Here is a 21,452-nt window from a genome sequence, read left to right as displayed (position 1 = left end):
ATTGGACTCTTTTGGCGGGCCTTCCTGCATATCAAACCTCTGCAACTGATCCAGAATGCAACAACATACCTAAACTCACTAGTTCAGACCTACACGGCCTCCAGAGGCTTGCGTTCTGCAAGTGAACGATGCCTCGTGGTGCCATCTCAAAATAGAGGCACAAAATCACTCTCACAGACCTTTTCCTGGTGGAACGACCTGCCTATCTCAATCCGAGCATTTTCAAAAAAACATCTAAAGACACATCTTTTTTGCCATCACCTGACCAATTAATACTTATCAATTCTGTTCGTTTTGGTTTAATTTATTTATAAAAAAAGGAAAAAAAAACCTTGCTATGTACACTGTGCTAGACTGACTTAGACTTTTCACAGCACTTGTATATTGTTGCTCTCTCTTTGGTCTGATTGCTTCTACTTTGTAATTCGCTTCAGGTAAAATAAATGTAAATGTGTATATGTGTGTATATAAATACACACAATATTATGTGAATATAAATGTCAATTATATATATACACGTGTATAACCTATAAATTGTTTTGTACACACACACATAATGTAAATTACACTAAATAAAAGAGTTGACTTATCACTCAAAATTCAACTTAATACAATATTATATCAATAATATACAATATAAAAACAAAGTATAACTGAATGTGTAAGCCAGCTGTGTTATTACAAATCTATTATATATATATATATATATATATATATATATATATATATATATATATATATATATATATATATAAAACCGATATGTAATAAAACAGTTGCCTTACACATTCAGTTACACATTTTTTTTTATCTATAACATATATATGTAATAAAAGAATACAAGAGAATATAGTACACATTTTTTATTTTGAATGGTAAGTCAGATAATTTATTACAAATCTTTAGTTTATATTACAGTTTGGCTTAAGTGTCCAAATATTGCCGAGGCTTCTTGTATATAAATGAGAGTTTTGTCTGTAAAAGAGCACTTTTTGAAGTAAATGCAGAATCTTCTTTGTATTTCGCTGTACACTGTTCCACTTAAGTGACAGAAAATGAAAGCAGAGAAAGACCGGCCTCTCCTCAATCCACCATACTATCAGAATGTGTTTCTATGATGATTACACCCCCAGAATTGCATTTCAATGAGGATCAAGATGGCAGAAGGAAAGGGAGGGAGGGACAGAAAGCAGTGGAAAAATGGGGACAGAAGAAAGAAAGAATGATAGGGAGAAAGCTGGTGAGATCAAGCTGGTATTAGTTCAACACAAACTTGAGACAGGATCACCTGGGGACATTGCTGTGTCCTTTTTCACAGTGTCAGAGACTCAGAGCCACCTCAGGGAATTGAGGATTTTTATTTTTATGTGTGTAGCACATGTTGTGAACCCTCCCTTGTTTTTGATACTTGTGTGTATGCTGTTGTCATGGCAGCGGGCGGGAATTAGATTAGGAAAAAAGCTGTAATAAACAGAGCTGCCACTAACTCAGATTAGGCCAAAACTAGGCAAAGTGCTCTTGAGCATTGAAGTAGAAACAAGTTTCACACACTGGACTTCACAGACAACACAACCACAGACTCACGTGATTATGAAGGTCTGTATGTTCCCGGATCTGATTTCATAGGCATCTGTTGTGTTCTGAAAAGGCACTTATGTCCCTCTGTGTATATGAGAGGATGAAGTGCTCGCTATTATTCATTATTTTCACGGATTCACACAAAGAGACCAACCAGAGACCCTTGAGGTGAAAACACGGGATTGGAAAAGATGAAAATAAAATAAAATAGGTTTATATTACATTACAAATAAATAAAAAGAAATACTGACTTGCACTGCTAAATGACAAAATTGTCTTAGCAGTGAGTCTGCTCCCTATTCTCTCGAGGTCTCAAGTGAACTTGTTCTCTATTAGTGCGTTGGAGGAAGGGGTTGCTCTGGGGCTGAAACAAACCTCATCGTCAGAAACTCATAAAAGGAAACCACAATAAAGAACCTGCGATTTATTTATAGGAGAACGGAATCTTGGAGTCTTAGTTTGACAACTGCAGAGAGACTCTTATGAGGGATATCATTCAGTATGTGAACAGGCCCATAGCCCATTCATCAAAATGGCCAATTTCTTTTCAAACCTTAGATTATGGATTTTTAAATGAAGAAAGGGTGGAACCCATATTTAATTTTAGAACAAATTATTGCGGAAACTTTATTTTAAGGTTGGAACACACTACACGGTTTTTGCCCAGATTTACAGTCTTGAGAAGTTGACGTTAAGATGTAAAAAAAATGTGGAGTGTATTCCAGACTTTTTATTAACTGAAAAGCTAGAACTTTTCACATTGTTCTTAACCATGGGCTACCATCATTCTAAGCACAACATTTAACCCTGGGTAAAGGTACATTTCACCCTTGCTCGTCTAATCAATGACCCAGACAAATATCCTAATGAGAACATTAACCCCGGGTTTGGGAGTGTACAGTATGAAACTTCATCTTATGAATACCTAGGATAAATTATTAATGTAAATGATGAGCAAGATGACCCAGGATTTCTACCCGAGGTTAGAATGACCTAGGATTACTAATTCAGGCCCTTGATTGTAGTTAAAACAATTAAAGAAACTATTTATGAAAAACATTCTTGACAATATATGCATAGGTTATTAAGCTATACGCAGGATTATAATGCACAATAGTTTAGGAGAGTCTAATATGTCTAATATGAGTCATACCTAACACCTGCAATTGATTTTAAATTCATATTTGTCAGGGAAATAACAGAAAGATGTGTGGTATTTTGGTTCCCCCTTATGACAAGTCTTGCCAGATTCTGTAAAACATTGTCAGTATGCAGATCTAAAGTGATGCAGACCTTTATGGGGCAGGTGTCAAAAGCCATGCGCAATTTCAAGCAAAGCAAGACATAGTAAGCACAAGAAGGCATCTGGCCAGGGAAAGCAACCAAAGCTAGGATCACACAGGGACAAGGACTTAGTGTTAAAAAGGTTTATTTCAACAACTGTCAAGATTTTTTCTCTTCGTAGTTTATATTCCCAAAAAAGTACAAAATAAAACAAGTACATCAAAGGATTAGAAATCACATCAAAACAAAGACACATTGTGTTTTTTCTTTATATCAATCCAAGCATTTTTTCCATATATTTATACATACTCACTGAATTAGTCAGACAAACATCAAAACCTCTCAGTAGCTTTTTCTTTTATGACAACATTTTATATTTTAAACCCCGAATACGTTTTACTTTTTATTCTTTTTTTACAATATACACCAACGCATGCCGTAATAAATTTAGGCAGGGGTAGGTGTGTGTATACATAAGGGCTGGGTCAGGGGCGGGTCGACTACAGGGCAAAGAGACTGCAACAAGGGGCGGGGCAGGAGGCGGAGACTGAGTGGGTATGAGGGGCGGGGTTTTTAAAGTTTTCTGTCATGTGGTGATGGTGTGGTGGGTGTGGCTGCTCGGAGCGTCTGCTGCTCGATGATTTAAGTGATCGTGGACGTGGTGGCGTGGGGTGCTTTTGTTTCTGTTCTACATCATGTTGTTCTGCAGCGAGTTTACCTCCGAAGAGTTCTCCTCGCCCAGCACCTTATGGTTCTCGTGCTTAGGGGTGAGCGAGTTCTGGATGTTCAGCGACTCGTCCTCTTTGGGTGGGGGCGCTTTCACGGGGTCCTCCAGCTTGTTCTGGGAATTAGGATCATCCTGGGAAATGACAGTCCAATGTTAGATCTCTGGAACAACCTTAAATTGTTTATTACGTCTCCCACTTTAATGATTTTTTGGAAATTAAATAATGAGCAATTGTAAATTTGTTAAATGATTTAATTAATTAAATTAATTAAATAATGCTCATAATGTACTACATTATAAAAAGTTAAATAAAATAAATAAACCCATTAAAGTATTATAGGGGATGGTTTGAGCATTATTTATTTATTTACTATCATTTGCAAATTATCCAATAAATGGTTAAGTATTTAAAATATAAATAAATAATATTGCTCATTATATCTCCTACGACTTTAAGAAAAAAGTTTTTTAATTACATAATTTGCAATTGTAAAGATATAAAATAAATAAATAAATGTATATTTAGTGTAATGTTAAAAAATATTTTCCACCAAACCAAAAACTAAATTTCTATATTTAGTTAATAAATGTAGTTTTTTACAGGTGTAAAAACATTTAATTAAATTCAAATGATAATAATAAATAAGTAGACACTACTTTTAAAAACACTTTGGCATAACATCCAAATAGTTAGAGTGTGACAGCACTGCGGGAACAGATCTTGCCTCGAATAAATTGATTGATTGCAGTTGGCTGAGGATGTTTTCTCCTCTGGGCAGAGCGGAGGCTGTATGATCCACCCGTCCAGACACACATGCATACATGCAAACCCATCAAAGCTCATACAGCCCCATCCCACACTCCTGTCCCGCCAGTGAACAGGAGAAGCCATGGACTGAAACTCACCTGCCATAGCACTAAAGTCTAGCACACACTCTCTTTCTCTCTCTCTGTGGAATAACCATTTAGTGGCCTTTAATAAATGCAGTAATTGAAACGAATGATACAAAATCGACTTGTTTTAGGGATTACTCGACTCCTTCAGTCCAGTGATAGTGATGCTAACATGTTTTTCCAGGAGAAGCTGACTCTGGTTCTGGTTCCTTGGTGTAGTTGGGTTAAGGCACGAGTGTGACACGTTTTGAACTAGATAGAGACAACTAATGATGATTTACCCATTCAGCGATGACTTAGATTGTAACCTCGGGCAGGACATGGGGATACGCCACCTCCATGGTTACCGGATAGGGGGCGTCCTTTCTTCCGTCAGCATGAAACTAGAAAATGTGCTTTTTATTTGTGGTTGGATGGGGAAGTGGATTACACTTCTCTTGAGACGTTTGAGGGATTTTCTTTGGATATGAAGAGAGTCATGATGGAGATGACTGATGAGTATTTCTTTGCTTTCTTCTTGTCAACATTAGCTATGCTATTAATGAGAAGTGGTGGTCATCATGTTCTTAACATGTAAATGTGTTACTCTTATGCAGTTTCATATTAAGTTTAATTAGACAGTGACACAATGGAGAGATTGCTGACAGGCATTCAAGACTAAGCTTTAATGTGAATCATCCCTATAGTTACTTTTAAATAATCATGTCTATAAATCATACACTACCATTCATTCATATGTTTAAAAAAATTGATTAATAAATGAATTAATACATTTACTCAGCAAGGATGGATTAAATTGATCAAGTTAAAATGTTACAAAAGATTCTATTTCAAGTAAGTGTTCATCTTTTGAACTTTCGAATCAAAGAACTCGGCACAAAAAAAATTTCCAACAATAATTCGAAATGTTTCTTGAGCAGCTAATTAGCATATTAGAATGATTTCTGAAGGATCATGTGGAACTGAAGACTGGAGTAGTGATGCTGAGAATTCAGCTTAACCATCACAGGAATAAATAACATTTTAAAACACACTGAAATACAAAACTAGTAGTAGTAATATTTTGTAATATTATCATTTTTACTGTATTTTTGATCAAATAAGTACAGCCTTGCTGAGCAACAGACTGCTTTTTTTTTTTTTGAGGAAGTACACGGAGATGACGAGACAGGAACAAGAAAGGGAGAATCAGAGCTTCACTGGTCTATAGCACAAAACTATAGTGGACAGAGGGACAAAGGGCACATGGGAATGGAGCAGAGGGTCCACACTCATATTCTGTGAATTAAGTAAAAATGTTCATTGCATGTATTTAAATCTGGAAAGTGTTGAGGAGAGGGATCAAAACTGTAGCGATTAGATGGACAGATCCAGCTTCTTCGGTGTACTAGCGTGGTCCATGTGTTGTCTTAAAGAGATTCACCCAAAAATGAACATTATGACTTACTTTCTTCTGTGGAATGCAAAATGTTTGCTATTTGGTCACCAACATACTTTAAAAATATCTTCTTCTGTGTTCCACAGATGAGTCAGTCAGGTTTGGAACAACACATGAGGCTAACATTTTTGAAAGGACCTCTTACTTTAAGTCGTCAAAATCACTGACTGAAGAATATTCAGCTATATCTGACCTTTCCTCTCTAGTTTATACATGGTCTATTAAATTCCAAAACATCTGTCAAGTCACAGAGGGTTTAGGTCTGTGTGTGGAGTGAGTGAGCGTGTGTGTGTGTGTGTGTTTTGGCTGCTAGCCAGAGCCGGGCTCTTTTACTCAAGCGGATATCGATCCGTGGAGCAGTAGCTCTGAGCTGAAGGTAATAAAGAGGCCTTGACTGTCCACATTTTGTCCCTCCTCCCCTTCTTGTCCTGAGAGATTCCTCATTTCATAGCATGCTTTTCATTTTCAGGAGTGTTTTCTCTGCGGTGATGAGCTCCAAGCCTCCACGCGGCCGGAAGAGACAATCAATTTTGGTGTCGTAAATTGTCTGAAGGTCATGGAGTGTTTGAAAGGAATTGAAGAATTTATCTCATTTTTGATCTCATACAGGCATATTATATTTCTGCAGGCAACTCTAGTTGAAACAATATACACCCACAGATGTGAATTCCACCAATGGATGATTATTATATTCTTTCAAGGGACATTCACCTATAAATCATTTACTCATCCTCGTGTTGTTCCAAACCTGTATAACTTTCTTCTGTAGCTGTTCTCTAATAAACCCATTTTCTTCATAATTTTTGTCAAAACTAATTCAAATATGGATCACTTTTGTGGTGCTTTTTTTTTAATCATATTTAATTTAAAAGAAAAAAAAGTAATCCAGGTTTGGAACGACATAATGATGAATAAATGATGACAGAACTTATATTTTTGGGTGAATTATTCTTTTAGAACTTGAAATGGACCATACTGTTAGTTTGGATTCACTGTGATGATGATAAGAAGGGCCAGGATTGGTCAGTACAGTTTGATTGACAGGAGAACAGCACAATGAAAGGAGAGCTGCTGTCTTTTGGGCGGAGCTGTGGGGTTGTAAGTCTTACCTCACAGTCGGGCTCCTCTTTGGTCTTACACTCCCAGGTGTATCTGCTCATGGTTTTCTGAGGGGTGGGGGCATTAAGAGGATTATATACCTCATAAATATCATTTCCATTCAGAATGAGACGGAGATAGAGACTAAGACAGAAAGGAATAGGGAAAGACAGACAGAAGGACAGGGAAAGGTCCCTTTGTGTATAAGATCCTCCAGTGGTGAGACTAGAGACACTGAATGGACAAGTATTTTTCCTCCTTAGAGCCACTTATCTTGAATATTTAAATTGTTATTATTATTGTTTGCTTTACTCAAGCATTAGCATTGTGGGACTATGCCTAGGGCCTTTAAGGTCTTTAGGTTTTCAACTCTGAGGCCCGAAATATACATACATTTACTGTGTGCTGGAAGCGATAGATAACACACACATGTAAATGAAAATTCTGTCATTATTTACAAACCCTAATGTTGTTCCAAATATCCCATTTTATCATTTTAAATTTCAAATATCACAAAGATATCAAACAAATGGTTAAAAAATATCTGAAATGTAGAACACAAGGCATTGTATAATAAATATTATACAACGTGTGCGTATGTTTTCATTTTATGGCATATATATATATATATATATTTTTTTTAATGTTTCCTTTTGTGTTTCATGGAATAAAATAACTTATAAGTTTGGAAAAAACAGCATGTTGAGTCAGCTTTATTTTTCAGTCAGTCAGTTTTATACTATACCTTTAAAAAAATAATAATTATTTTTTTTTATAATTATAATCAATATTCTTTTTTTTAAATCCTGAGTTCATGTACTAAAGACATTGAATACATGTCCCTTTTGCCCAAAGGTTTACCCAAAAAAGCACTAAAAAGTAGTTACTTTGATCTGACTGATGCATCCAAGCTGGAATTGATGGCAACTGCATGGATGGGTATATGCAATATAGATGTTATACATATTGAGGGTTTTTGAGACTGTTTTTATTAAACAATCCACCATTGGGCTGTAGTAAACATAATATGATGAGGGTCTCAAAAATGCTAATATCCTTTCTATTGCAAAAATACTGTATTTTCCATTGGTTTCCATTGCAATAATGTATTTTCCAAGTCACATCAGATTTGAAAAGAGAAGAAAGCTGTGTTATGGTTATCCCACAGAAGAGAACGACGTTCGTGTTAGATCTACATATACCCATGCGGCAGACATGTTAGCCAAGTGTTACTCCTTCTATCGGCAGCAGTGAGACGTTGCATCTCAGATGTTTATCCTGCATTTTTCACTCAACACTTCATTGGTTGGTGAGATCTGGCACAGAGAGAGCCCACTCACCCTCTCGTCTTTCTGAACCAGGATAAACGAGTGAAACGACAGACATGTATATTAATGCGATGCAGTGAACAAGCAGCAGCAGATCACCGGACCACTAGGAGGCCCGTGTGAAGAGTCAATCATGCAGCGGTGCAGAGGAAGAGAGAAGGGGAGCAGGGGGAGGGCGAGAGGGGAGGAGGGTGGCGTGGGTGGGCGCTCTCAGCAGAGTCCAAGGTCTGCAATCAGGATACAATGCTGAAACCAGAGATGCTGCCATTAACTCATCCTTAAAAATCTGTCATTGTGTGATCGCTTATCATGTTTGATGTAAACTGCGACTAAGATATCTGAGAGGCTATCCTTATTTATTTTATCGTCCGTTCTATTTGCTTTTTTTCAGAATCAATCAACACAACAAATATTAAACATTTAAATAGTTTTAATCACAAATGATGTATTAATTGTAATTAACATTAATAATAAATTTATTAATTCATATTATTTTAAAATATCTTTACTTAAATTCTAATTTATTTTTTAAAAATCAATCTATAAAAATTATTAAATAATAATAAAGAAATTACATTACTGTCATCTTTAATGCAAAATGAAATCAACACATAAAAAATAAATTACAATTAATAAAAATCTTAATTACTATATTTCATAAAATAAAATGAATGCAAATGTTTCAATAATTTTTAAAACATACATTATTATTCACACCTAAATTGAAGAAATATATTAAAAAACTGATTTAAAAAAATCATCCACACCAAAACTACAGATTTACTGGCAAATAAAAATAAATAAATTATCGACTCAAACTCGCAACCTCTCATGCATAAAACAAGAAATATTCCTCTCAACTAGGACCTAGAATCACCTATAGCCAAAATCCAAAAGGTGCAAATGAATTTACTCAACCCTGTTGCTTGCATTTACATTTAATACACATGGTCTGGGTGTGTATGTATATGTATGTGTCAGGGGAGAACATGTCTTCCAGGTCTGCGCTGTTAAAGAGTGTGTCTTCAGGCTAGACTATCCGCTCATCACTAGAGACACGGTGGGACAGATGGATGGCCTGTCGGACAGAAGCTGACAGACTCAGGTCAGCCACAGCACCGAGCCTCACCATTAATGGAGCATCCAAAGTGGCATTCGCAAAAAAACTAAACGCCAGCTTTTTTTGCCGTTTCCCGGTTACTCTGTTGCTATGGTAACAACTGTTGCCTCAGTAACCACACTCCTATCTGAGAGCAGACCTTTTCAGTGGAGAAAACACTCCCATCTCTCTGTGCGCTGTGCACCCCCTCCCTTACCAAAGGTTACGCTCGGGGTCCATGCAGAGAGGGGACGGAGGGGGAGAGGAAAGAGAAAGACGAGAAACACGTTACCTGACAGATAATGTTATCATAGTAAGCCAAAGCACGGGCATGAGGGAGGTTAGGAGGGGTGTCGCAAAGTTTCCTTACATTTGGATGGGAGCCCTCAGCGATGGTGGACAACGAGAAATTATCATTGTGGTGCTCCGAGGAAGGACGGTACTTACTGCTGCGAGGTCGGGGAGAGGGGGAGGCGGGAAAAAAGGGAAAAAGAAGAAGAGAGGTGGAATGGAGGGAGCATTGTGGGAAAATGAGAGGTATAGAGAGACAAGGACACAGTGGAAAATACAGGGGTTATGAGGGACAGAGGAGAGAAAGAGAATAAGAGAAGAGAACATTAGTGCAATTCTATAGGACTGCTTTGGAGGCAGAATTTTAGACACACATTCAGTACACGACCTGTGATGCAACATACCACATGACAAATCACGCCTTTTTCCCAAATTCAACACATATTAAACTCTTTTCAAAATATTAGAAAATTCTAGACATTTCATCACCATTAAATGACCTCATATGAATAATTAATTTAAGCTTCCTGCATGGGCTTATGTGTAGGTCACAGTTTCTTCCCATTTCCTTCTAGACTCTTCCTGTTCTTACTGTTCTCAAATAAGTTAACTAAAACCATCCCTACTTCTTGTGGTGTGAACACGCCAAAAAGCAGGTACTTCCGCCAATAGTTCTATAGGAAATATATGAAAAGGTTCCTCAGGTGCGAAAGCCCCTATATATATTAAAGGGTTACTCCGCCCCAAAATGAACATTTTGTCATTTATCACTTACCTCCATGTTGTTCCAAATCCGTAAAAACACAGTTTGTCTTCAGAACACAATTTAAGATATTTGGGATGAAAACCTGGAGGCTGTCCCATTGACTGCCAAGTAATTAACAGTGTCAAGGTCCATAAAAGGTAGCCAAGCAACGTGCTGCGTGTGCTCTTCTGTGTCCTCCGCGCCACAAGGATGCGCTGTTTTATTCCAAATCAAAGCTAAATACACATAATGAACAGCGCATCCTAGTCTCAAGCCTCCAGGTTTGCATCCGAAATAACTTTAATTGTGTTCCAAAGACGAACTGAGCTTTTATGGGTTTGGAACGACATGGGAGTGAGTGATTAATGACAAACTTTTCATTTTGGGGTGGAGTAACCCTTTAAATGTACATACATTTTTTTTTTTTTTAATTAAAGTATTATTTTTATTTAGCAAGGACAAATTAAATTGTTCAAGAGTAAATACTGTTACATTGTTTCAAATAGAATTTCTACCAAATCAGCATATTGGAACGATTTCTGAAGCAACATGAGTTTTGACATTACAGTAATAAATCACATTTTACAATGTATTAAAATAGCAAACAGTTATTTTAACTTGTAAGAGATTCACAGACATTAAAACATTAAAATAATCTTTCAGGCCATTAACATTTAAATGGTCTAGTGTAGGTCACTGGATGGTTTTGGTGTTTTAGAGTCACCACATTATGTAAATTTGAGTCCTAAACTGAGAATTTATAGAATAAACATCCTCTCCCTTCTCTTTTTTGGCTGTAAAAAATCCCATCCCTTTCTATATGATGGGAAGATTTGATCTTGTTTAGCGCTGAGTGAATTCGAGCACATTTACTTGTAGCAGATGGAGAGGTGGGCGTCTGATGTATTCATGACTAGTCTCATCTGTAGCACTGCTGCATCTATTTTTCCTCTTCCTCCATCACTCTCACCTCCAAACATGGCCACCCTCCTCTGCAGACTTATAAAACTCTGTTTCTGCTTTTTTCCCCTCATAATTTTCCTTCTATTCTTTGAGGAGGGTGTGTGCTATTTAATTCCTGGCCCTAGCTTCCACCCCCACACCCCCCTGGGTCTCACAGCTGTATGTAGGTCAGCTGGCCCCTCCTCCCCCTCACACTGCCCTACTTTCAGCTGTAGCTCCTGTGACATCATGCAGTCTGCCCGCTGCTAGCGCAGTACGCTAAACATTAGTGCGCCATCCACTCACTGCATTATTTGGTCCAATTAGCAGCTGCACAATCGTAACGCTAACACTTTTCAGGGAATTAAAAATGCTGCGGACAACATAAAAACATTTTCTGCGCTGTTTTGTTTCTCTCAGCTAAACATTTATTTTTGTATTGCTTTACCCTGTTGTAAAATACAGCTTAAATTTGGGTTGCTGGTCTCAGTTGGTTTAAAGGTACAGGTGCTTCTCAGTAAATCAGAATGTCATGGAAAAGTTCATTTCAGTAATTCAACTCAAATTGTGAAACTCGTGTTTTAAATAAATTCAGTGCACAAAGACTGAAGTAGTTTAAGTCTTTGGTTCTTTTAATTGTGATTAGCTCACATTTAACAAAAGGTACCAATTCACTCAACAAATTAGAATCAATCAGCTAATCAACTCAAAACACCTACAAAGGTTTCCTGAGCCTTCAAAATGGTCTCTCACCCTTCACAAGGAGGATAAGCCACAAACATTCATTGTCAAGGAAGCTGGCTGTTCACAGAGTGCTGTATCCAAGCATGTTAACAGAAAGTTGAATGGAAGGAAAAAGTGTGGAAGAAAAAGATGCACAACCAACCGAGAGAACCACAGCCATATGATGATTGTCAAGCAAAATAGATTCAAGAATTTGAGTGAAATTCACAAGGAATGAGCTGAGGCTGAGGCCAAGAGATCAAGAGGACACCACACACAGACATGTAAAGGAATTTGGCTACAGTTGTCGTATTCCTCTTGTTAAGCCACTGAACCACAGACAGCGTCAGAGGCATTTTACCTGAGCTAAGGAGAAGAAGAACTGGACTGTCCATTGCCCAGTAATCCAAAGTCCTCTTTTCAGATGAAAGCAAGTTTTGTATTTCATTTGGAAACCAAGGTCCAAGAGTCTGGAAGGGTGGAGCTCATAGCCCCAGCTGCTTAAAGTCCAGTGTTAAGTTTTCATAGTCTGTTATGATTTGGGGTGCAATGTCATCTTCTGATGTTGGTCCATTGTGTTTTTTGAAAACCAAAGTCATGGCACCTGTTTAGAAATTTTGGAGTACTTCATGCTTCCTTCTGCTGAGCAGCTGTTTAAGGATGGTGATTTAATTTTTCTGCAGGATTTGGCAAAATGACTATGGTGTTTTGTGTGCTTGACTGGCCAGGAAACTCACAAGACCTGAACTGTATTGTCAAGAGGAAACCTGGGCTTCCATACCACCTCAGCAGTGCCACCAACTGATCACCTCCATGCCACGCAGAATTGAGGCAGTAATTAAAGCAAAAGGATCCCATATCAAGTATTAACTACATGTACAGTAAATGAACATACTTTCCAGAATGCCAACAGTTTACTAAAAATGTTTAATTTTTAAAAAAAAAAATTCTTCTATGAAGTATTCTAATTTGTTGAGATAGTTAATTGGAGGATTTTTGTTAAATGTGAGCCAAAATCATCACAATTAAAAGAACCAAAGACAAACTACTTCAGTCTGTGTGCACTGAATTTATTACACAAGTAATTAATACACAAGTTTCACAATTTGAGTTGAAATGACTGAAATAAACAAACTTTTCCATGACATTCCAATTTATTGAGAAGCACCTGTATGCTGCCCTACAAAGGCATAAGACCTTAATAACTCACTAGAGTGTGAAACTGAGAAAAATGACTTTAAAGTTTTTTTTTTTTGTCCAGCCAAATTCATTCTAGGCAGGACACTGTACATTTAACAGTTAGATGTTTTATTAATGAAAATAATCTTCATTAAAAATTGTGAGCTCAAATTAGATTTTTACTCCTATTTTGAAGTTAATGTACTCTGCCTTTGCATTATCTGCAAAACGTGAGAAGTCACACCAAGGCAAAAAGCAGTATGTCAGGATCTCGGTAAGGGAGGAACTCAGGTGCAGACAGGAAGTGACTAAACACAGGATTTATTTAACAAAAAGGGAAAACAAAAACCCACGAGGGGGAAAACACTGACTAGGGAAATACAAAATAACTGAACAGGACTGAGTTAACGGGATAAACAAAGACTCAAAGCACGGGAACACTAACTATAAACAAACACTCACAGAAATACAAAACACTTCTTCAGGAACAGGTACAATCACAAGTGATGAACAAATCTCAGAAACACATAAGTAACACAATGAACCGACGCAAGACAGAGCACACTAGGAGATCTAAATAGGGGGAACAATCAAGACACGACAGGTGGCACAGATGGGACAATCAAGACACGACTAGGTTAACAAGGGGGGCGGGGCAAGGGAACGAGACAACACAAGCACATGGCCCAAAGACAAGGCCATGTGCTTGTACACAAAACAAGGGTCTGTCATGATCCTGCCTCAAGACTAGGAAAAATCAAGGACACGAGGGCAGAATCATGACAGAACCCCTCCCTTAAGGAGCGGCTTCCAGACGCTCCTCAAGGGAACATCAAACACGAGACATGACTGACATGACGGACTGGGACACCGACACAAACCAACAAGACATGACAAATAATAACAAAGGCAGACATGAATACACGACGGCAGGGTTGGGGTGACAAATCAAAAAAAACAAACAGGGAAGGGGAGGAGGCGGGACCACAAAGTTCATGGGGGACAGACCAGGGTGGGTGGGTGGTGCAGGAATCTTAGGAGGACAGGACGAAGGCTGACGACGGGGGGTACGGGCAGGTCTGGGTGGTGAGGGGCGGGGAGGGGTCTCGGGACAACTGACAGGGGGCATGATAGGAGCAGACAAGGGACGCGGGGCAACACTTACGGGACGCGGGGCAAGACTTACAGGACGCGGGGAGATGACAGCTGGACACGGGGGAACAACATCTACTGGACACGGGGAGACAACATCTACAGGGCACGGGGAGACAACATCTACAGGGCACGGGGAGACGACAGGACACGGGGATACAACATCAACGGGACACGGGGCCACATCAACAGGACACGGGGAGACAACGGCTGGACACTTAGGACTTCTGGGGACAGGGTCAGGGGACAAAACAGGACTGATGGGGACTTCTAAAATTTGGACAAGACGGGACAAATAATCAGAAAAAGCTTTAGCAGCTAGGATAATAGGCAGCTCCTTATGGGATGAGACCGACTGTACAAGAGTCTTTGCTGCAGAGTCGGCCGCGGCTCTCTCCTCCGCTCTCACGACTGCAGCTCTCTTCTTTGCCGGCTCGGGCACGCTCACTGTTGCTGGCTCGGGCACGCTCACCGCTGCTGGCTCGGGCACGCCCACCGCTGCTGGCTCGGGCACGCCCACCGCTGCTGGCTCGGGCACGCCAGCTCTCTCCGCTGCTGGCACGGGCACGCCAGCGCTCACCGCTGCTGGCACGGGCACGCCAGCTCTCTCCGCTGCTGGCACGGGCACGCCAGCGCTCACCGCTGCTGGCACGGGCACGCCAGCTCTCTCCGCTGCTGGCACGGGCACGCCAGCGCTCACCGCTGCTGGCACGGGCACGCTCACCGCTGCTGACTCGGGAGGAGACAGGGTCACAGGACCGGCAGGCCCCTTCTTCTTCCTCTTCCTCCTCGGGCGCGGTGCAGAGGCTACAGCTGGGTCAGAGGCGGGTTGGGGGAGTTTGGTCTCGGACAGGGCAGACTCGGACGCCGAAGACTCTGAAGCCGACTCCCATGAAAACCGTCTCCCTCGTTTCATGGGGAGACTGCTGGCTGAGGAGGGCACCTCAGGACTCTGGGAGGGGCTTGCCTGACCCCCCAGGGTTGCCACGGCCAGGACACGACCCTCCGGGATCGCCGGCAGCTGGGTAGGTGGGGACCTCTGGGGCTCCTCCTCTCGCCCGCTCACTCCGGAACGACCTCCCCTGGTCCCCCGGAACACCACAAGGCGAGAGCCCTCAAAACAATCTCGCTGGCTGGCTGATGCCATCCAGCATTGCCTCCTGTCTGCTGAGTTCCTTGGAGGTCGGTTCATTCTGTCAGGATCTCGGTAAGGGAGGAACTCAGGTGCAGACAGGAAGTGACTAAACACAGGATTTATTTAACAAAAAGGGAAAACACTGACTAGGGAAATACAAAATAACTGAACAGGACTGAGTTAACGGGATAAACAAAGACTCAAAGCACGGGAACACTAACTATAAACAAACACTCACAGAAATACAAAACACTTCTTCAGGAACAGGTACAATCACAAGTGATGAACAAATCTCAGAAACACATAAGTAACACAATGAACCGACGCAAGACAGAGCACACTAGGAGATCTAAATAGGGGGAACAATCAAGACACGACAGGTGGCACAGATGGGACAATCAAGACACGACTAGGTTAACAAGGGGGGCGGGGCAAGGGAACGAGACAACACAAGCACATGGCCCAAAGACAAGGCCATGTGCTTGTACACAAAACAAGGGTCTGTCATGATCCTGCCTCAAGACTAGGAAAAATCAAGGACACGAGGGCAGAATCATGACACAGTAACTTCCACATCATAAATATTTGGTTGATGATCACCATTAACAAAATCTTTATAGTAACAACTGCGTGATAATGGGCTGTCTCATATAGGCTATTACAAGCGGACTTAAAGTGAAACATGAGTGGATACCATAGGTACCAATTTATTTGCTATGCTCAGTAACGTAAAAGAATGCTAGACATATCATAATTGCTTTTATATTGGTTTGTATGTATTATATCTTTAAATGCTATTCACGATTACGTATTGCTGCCAAGGTATCTGGTCTTTACAGTGCTGTGTAATATGGAGCTGTTTGGTAGATCGCTATCTATCTAATATGTTTGTCTACAACGTAATTAAAATGCAGCAGACTTTAATGGACAGTAAAACAAAGGCAGAACACTATATAACTCCAAGCCGGCACCGTAACTTCATATTGACGTGCGGCTAAACAAAGTCAGAATGACGTAACTCAATTTGAGCATTCCAAACAAAGTGAAAGAGCAGCAACTCGTGTTATATGGTGCTCTGCCTTGGTTTCTCCAGGGCTTTTCGAAGTAACGGTTGAGACAACCCATAATTTTTTTGGAAAAACAACGAGATTGACTCAAGATACTTATACACATGATAAAGGATGTCTTGAATGTTCCAAAAATATCAATAACTTATTTGACAAAAATCTAAGTTACTGTCTTTTGCTTTGCATGGCAGAATAGTCATCTGTCATCCTTTACTCACCTGTTCCAAACCTGTCAATTTCTTTCTTTTGCTCAAAACAAAAGAAGATATTTTTGAATTTGAAGAGTTTCTGGTAGCTACAGTATTGTTTCCAATAATGTAGAAGTCAATGGATACCAGCAACCTGTTTGGTTACCAACATTCCTCAAATTATCTTCTTTTGTAAAATGAAAGAAAGAGGGTTGGAACAACATTGAACATCCATTTTTGGATCGATTTTGGGGTCTCTTAAAGCTGGTTTTCCTGCTTTCCAGGCTGGTTTAATTGTTTAACTTTTAATAAATCTCAAAAATCCATCTGAAACCAGCCAACAAAACAGGTTTGACTAGGCAAGCAGGTTCATTTCCAACCCAAACAAACATTTAAATATAAAATAAGTATTTAAAAAAAAAAAGTGTTTTTGAATTGCAACACTACAAATCAAAAAAATTTGGAATAATTGTAACAATTTTACAATTATTTGAAAAAGGTCTCTTATGCACTCCAAGGCTGAATTTATTTGATAAAAAATACAATAAAATTAGTAATACTCTGAAAGATAATTACAATATAAAAGACCTGAAAGTTTGTTTAAAATGTTTATTCAGCAAGGATGTTAAATTGATTGAAAGTGACATTTTCGACAGACAGGAAAACAATTCTATTTCAAATGCTGTAGGTTGATTTTCTATTCATCAAAGAATCCTGAAAAAAATATTAAAGCAGCAAAATCTCCACAAAAATATTAAGAAGCACAACTGTTTTCACAAATGATCAATAACTACAGTATTATTAGTAATTAATACATTTATAATCATAACTGATAATAATTATAATTTAATAGACACCAAATCGGCATATTAGAATGATTTCTGAAGGATCATGTGACACTAAAGACTGGACTGTAATGATGCTGAAAACTTTTAAATCACAAGAATAAATTACATTTTAAAATATATATTACTTCAAAACACTTATTTTAAATTGCAATAATATTTAACAATATTACCATCTTCAGTCTTGGTGAGCATAAAATACTTTTGAAAACTTTTAAAAAACATGAACATGGTGTACAGGTATATGCCTAAGGAAGGTCATGAGATTGAACTGTTGCTATTTAAATAGCTACACAAATATTTGGCAAGCTTTCCTGTGTGAGATTTATTTGTTCCTAATTCTACCGCACAACATGAGCTTTTAAAGCATTTAATCCATAAACCCTTCCACTTTGTCTTACTTTCTCTAAATATCAGTCTCACTCAGGCCAGAGTCTCACCTGCGCTTGCGCAACTTGTTATTCTCGGTCTTGAGCACGTGCAGCTTCTTGGCAAAGCAAACGACGATCATGAAGAGCAGGAGCACCATGAAAGCGGAGGCCCCGATGGCGATGCACATTACCTGGAACTCCGTGATGAACGATTCGCAGCGGGCACCCTTGTGCCACATGTAGTCCTGGATGTTGCACCTGCAAGACAGAGAAAGGCAAATATATGTAAGCCTTTCCCAGCAAATTGATCATTCGTTTGTATTTCCAGAAACAGATTTCAATGCAATGGTCAAAAGCTAATTTTGTATAAAATGAATGCGTTTCATAGCAGTTCTTTCAAATGTGCTAACTGCAAATAAAATAACTGTAAAATGTATTGTGAACAAACAGCAACATCAACTGAATGCATGTGGTATTTCCACTGTAAATCCAAATACATGAGCCTTTTCTTTTGAGCGATATTAATTTGTTTTGCATCAGTCTTGGCAATATTAATTTGCTGTTCAGAAAACATCACTCTATGCTGACATTATCCCAGGCGTTGGCCTCTGATGTTAGCAGTTCCTGGTTCAAGACCAGCAGGTTTTAGGGGCCAGTGCAGAGCCAATTTTTCCGCCTCTTCTCCAATGAAAACAACCTGGAGCAACATGGCTCTTACTGGGATTCGTTTAGCTGACAATACCACGCCAACACGCACTCATTTTTGAAATGAGTAACACTTTTAACACACTATATTAAAACACACAGGAGACACACTATTTTTAAATCCTTATTGGCTTCCCAAAAATGTGCTTTGATTCCCCGTGTAGTCTCTGGTTCCATATGAATTATTCATGGGGGCTCAGTGCATCTTCTACACCAAGGGCAAGTTAAAATTCTCCGCCCTTCAGCATTTTTACCATACATTTTTTGCAGACACCTAGGTGGATGACAAGTTCACTGCCTTTACCTTACTGTAAGTTTCTTCTACACTGCATTAGACTGGATTTAACAGCAGTTCTGAACTTGTCCCAGAAGTAATAAAGTCGGTGAACTAACTTCAAAGACTGTCAGGATTTGGCATATTAAAACTCAGTGGCATTTGTATTAAAAATCCAATAAGGCAATCCAGTGTCACAATATTATGTTTAAGTGTGTATGAAAATGCTGCTTCCAAAAAAGGTTGCAGAACGCAGGGGTTTGCATCTGGGTTTTGTCACGAATAGAAGCACACGGGCATCTGCATCCTCTCCATCAGCTTCCTAAACTATTCCATCTCTCTTTTGTGCACATAACAATAGGTTTGAGGACAGACCAGCAAACATCATCAAAGGTGCAGGTTGAAGGATGAAATCTAAAATATTAATAAATAAATTTAATATTTTATAAATTATAATAGAATATAACATGAATTATGTATATATAAATTGAAGTTTGTATTTAGAATGATTTAAAATAATTTACATAATTAGAAAAAATATATATAAATAAAATATATATATTAAATTATAGAATATTTTGATTACATTATAACTTCAAATACTATACAATTTATAAAATATATATAAAAAATCTGATTGGTATATGCCATTTTTGATGTTTCTCTAAGAACATGTCCTTCTCGGGCAAATCACATTAGGCGTGAAATGCACATAGTAAAGAGCTTGGATGCACGGTCATCGTGCAGATAATCGTGGGAAAGACAGCTACAAATAGCTGGAGAAGGCAAGAACCCTATTGAAGAAAAACAGATGTATAATAAACCACAAATCCAATGATAACCGAAACATTTGCAAGCAATCAAACGCAAATGATCTGCAAAGACTGCAACCCTGGGCCCTTCTCTCTCCCTCAACCACATCCACATCTGCAAACACACTCAAATGTAAATGTCTATAATGAAAGGAAGTCGTCTTCATTCACAGTCATGGTGGTCATGGTGGGGGGGGGGGTCTAAGGTTTCATTCCTTTTCACTACAGCATCCTGTATGCCCCTTTGTGCCTGCGCCAACCCCGAGAGAGACAAGGGAGAGCAGGGCTGGCGTGGTGCCACAGAGGGCATTCAATCCCAGGAGGGAGAGCGAGGTGATGGGCGTGTTGATGTGAGCGTGCATTTAAATGCATCCTTACAGTGGGCTGTGTAAAGCAGCCCCTCAGCTGTTTCTCATCCACCCTCCCAGATCTCAACACTCTCTTAATCGTGTTTGTTTCATAAGCAAAACTTTGCATGCTATCTGAATTACATTCTGCACTCATTCTCTTGCCTGTTTTCCAACCCAACGCACTTTTCAGGGCTTTTAGTCAAGATCTTTCTTTCTTTCGTGCAGTCTTTTGTTCCTATTTCTCTCTCATGTTTATAACTTCAAAACCTTCTGACTGCATTAGTAGTCCAAAGTGTAATGCAGTGGTTCCCAAACTTTTTCAACTCACGGCTCACACAACCAAACATATATGTTTGCGTGGCCCACTGCAAAAAAATTAACTGACCCCGCTCGCTACTGTTGGGTTAATAACTTAGTACTCAGAAGCTAGATTGTTAACTGTCTATATTGAATGAACTAGGGCTGTGCGATATGGACATAAAAAAACACCTATCGCAATTTCTTTGATCAATTTTGTGATTTCGATTTTAATCAAAATTTTGACACACACAGATATGCTTTACAGTCAGAAATGCATTCAGGATTGAATTTGAAACATATTTCCAAAAGAAAACCAATTAGAGCTTTATCAAAAAGTTGTAACGTCTCTAGAACAGACATAAGTCAAAATAATCACTATAGTAAAGGTGTAACAAAATTTCTAGACTTATGGCAAAAATATATATATAAATAAATCCTATGTCCAGGGACATTTTTTCTTTTTTGCCATGCATTGTTCATAGAGTTCATTAATTGTAGCAGTGCCTCAGGTGTTGAAATAGATTTGTTATACATTATACAGGTTCACTCGAGGACTACTCCGTTTGTAGTGCGTATGAAGAATGTGTATGTGGTGCAGAAGCAGCAGCGAGAACGCGTTATTGTAACGTTAAAGCATATTAAAATAATGCACGAACGCGAATCCGGCCCGCAGGTTGAAAACCACTGATGTAATGCAATTAGTCATATTCATCCCATGCAAGCTGTTGTCTCAAACGGAGCCTACAGCAATGAACTTGTTTACCCAAAATTAATATTATGTGAAATAAAGCTAAGTAAAAGCTATATTCTATAAAGTATAAAGAACATCTGATATAACTGCAACTGAAAGGCTAAGTGAGTTTGTGTGTTTGATTTCAGAAACACAAACCAGATTACAAAACACAAGCCAGCAGGCTACTTAACTAG

The 21,452-nt window shown here is 39.0% G+C and overlaps 1 protein-coding gene across 8 annotated transcripts in view; it reads right to left on the bottom strand.

The window, feature by feature from the left end:
* Window positions 1-2,989: 2,989 nt before the first annotated feature.
* The window catches only part of LOC113115884 (chondroitin sulfate proteoglycan 5-like), a 35,635-nt gene continuing 17,172 nt past the window's right edge, over window positions 2,990-21,452 (bottom strand). For 2 of the 8 annotated variants that reach the window (XM_026283594.1, XM_026283591.1), the window contains exons 3-6: window positions 18,154-18,342; window positions 9,739-9,895; window positions 7,031-7,087; window positions 2,990-3,721 (exon numbers count right to left, since the gene is read on the bottom strand). In XM_026283594.1, coding sequence (XP_026139379.1) covers window positions 3,551-3,721; window positions 7,031-7,087; window positions 9,739-9,895; window positions 18,154-18,342 — 574 coding nt within the window. In that variant the 3' untranslated portion in view covers window positions 2,990-3,550. The remainder of the gene's footprint in view (window positions 3,722-7,030; window positions 7,088-9,738; window positions 9,896-18,153; window positions 18,343-21,452) is intronic. The other 6 variants (XM_026283592.1, XM_026283596.1, XM_026283595.1 and 3 more) reach the window with 6 other exon arrangements.

Source organism: Carassius auratus, chromosome 16 (genome assembly GCF_003368295.1).
Source record: "Carassius auratus strain Wakin chromosome 16, ASM336829v1, whole genome shotgun sequence".
Taxonomy (NCBI): Eukaryota; Metazoa; Chordata; class Actinopteri; order Cypriniformes; family Cyprinidae; genus Carassius; species Carassius auratus.
The sequence above is the reverse complement of the archived record's forward strand: the minus strand, read 5'-3'. Positions and strand labels throughout refer to the sequence as shown.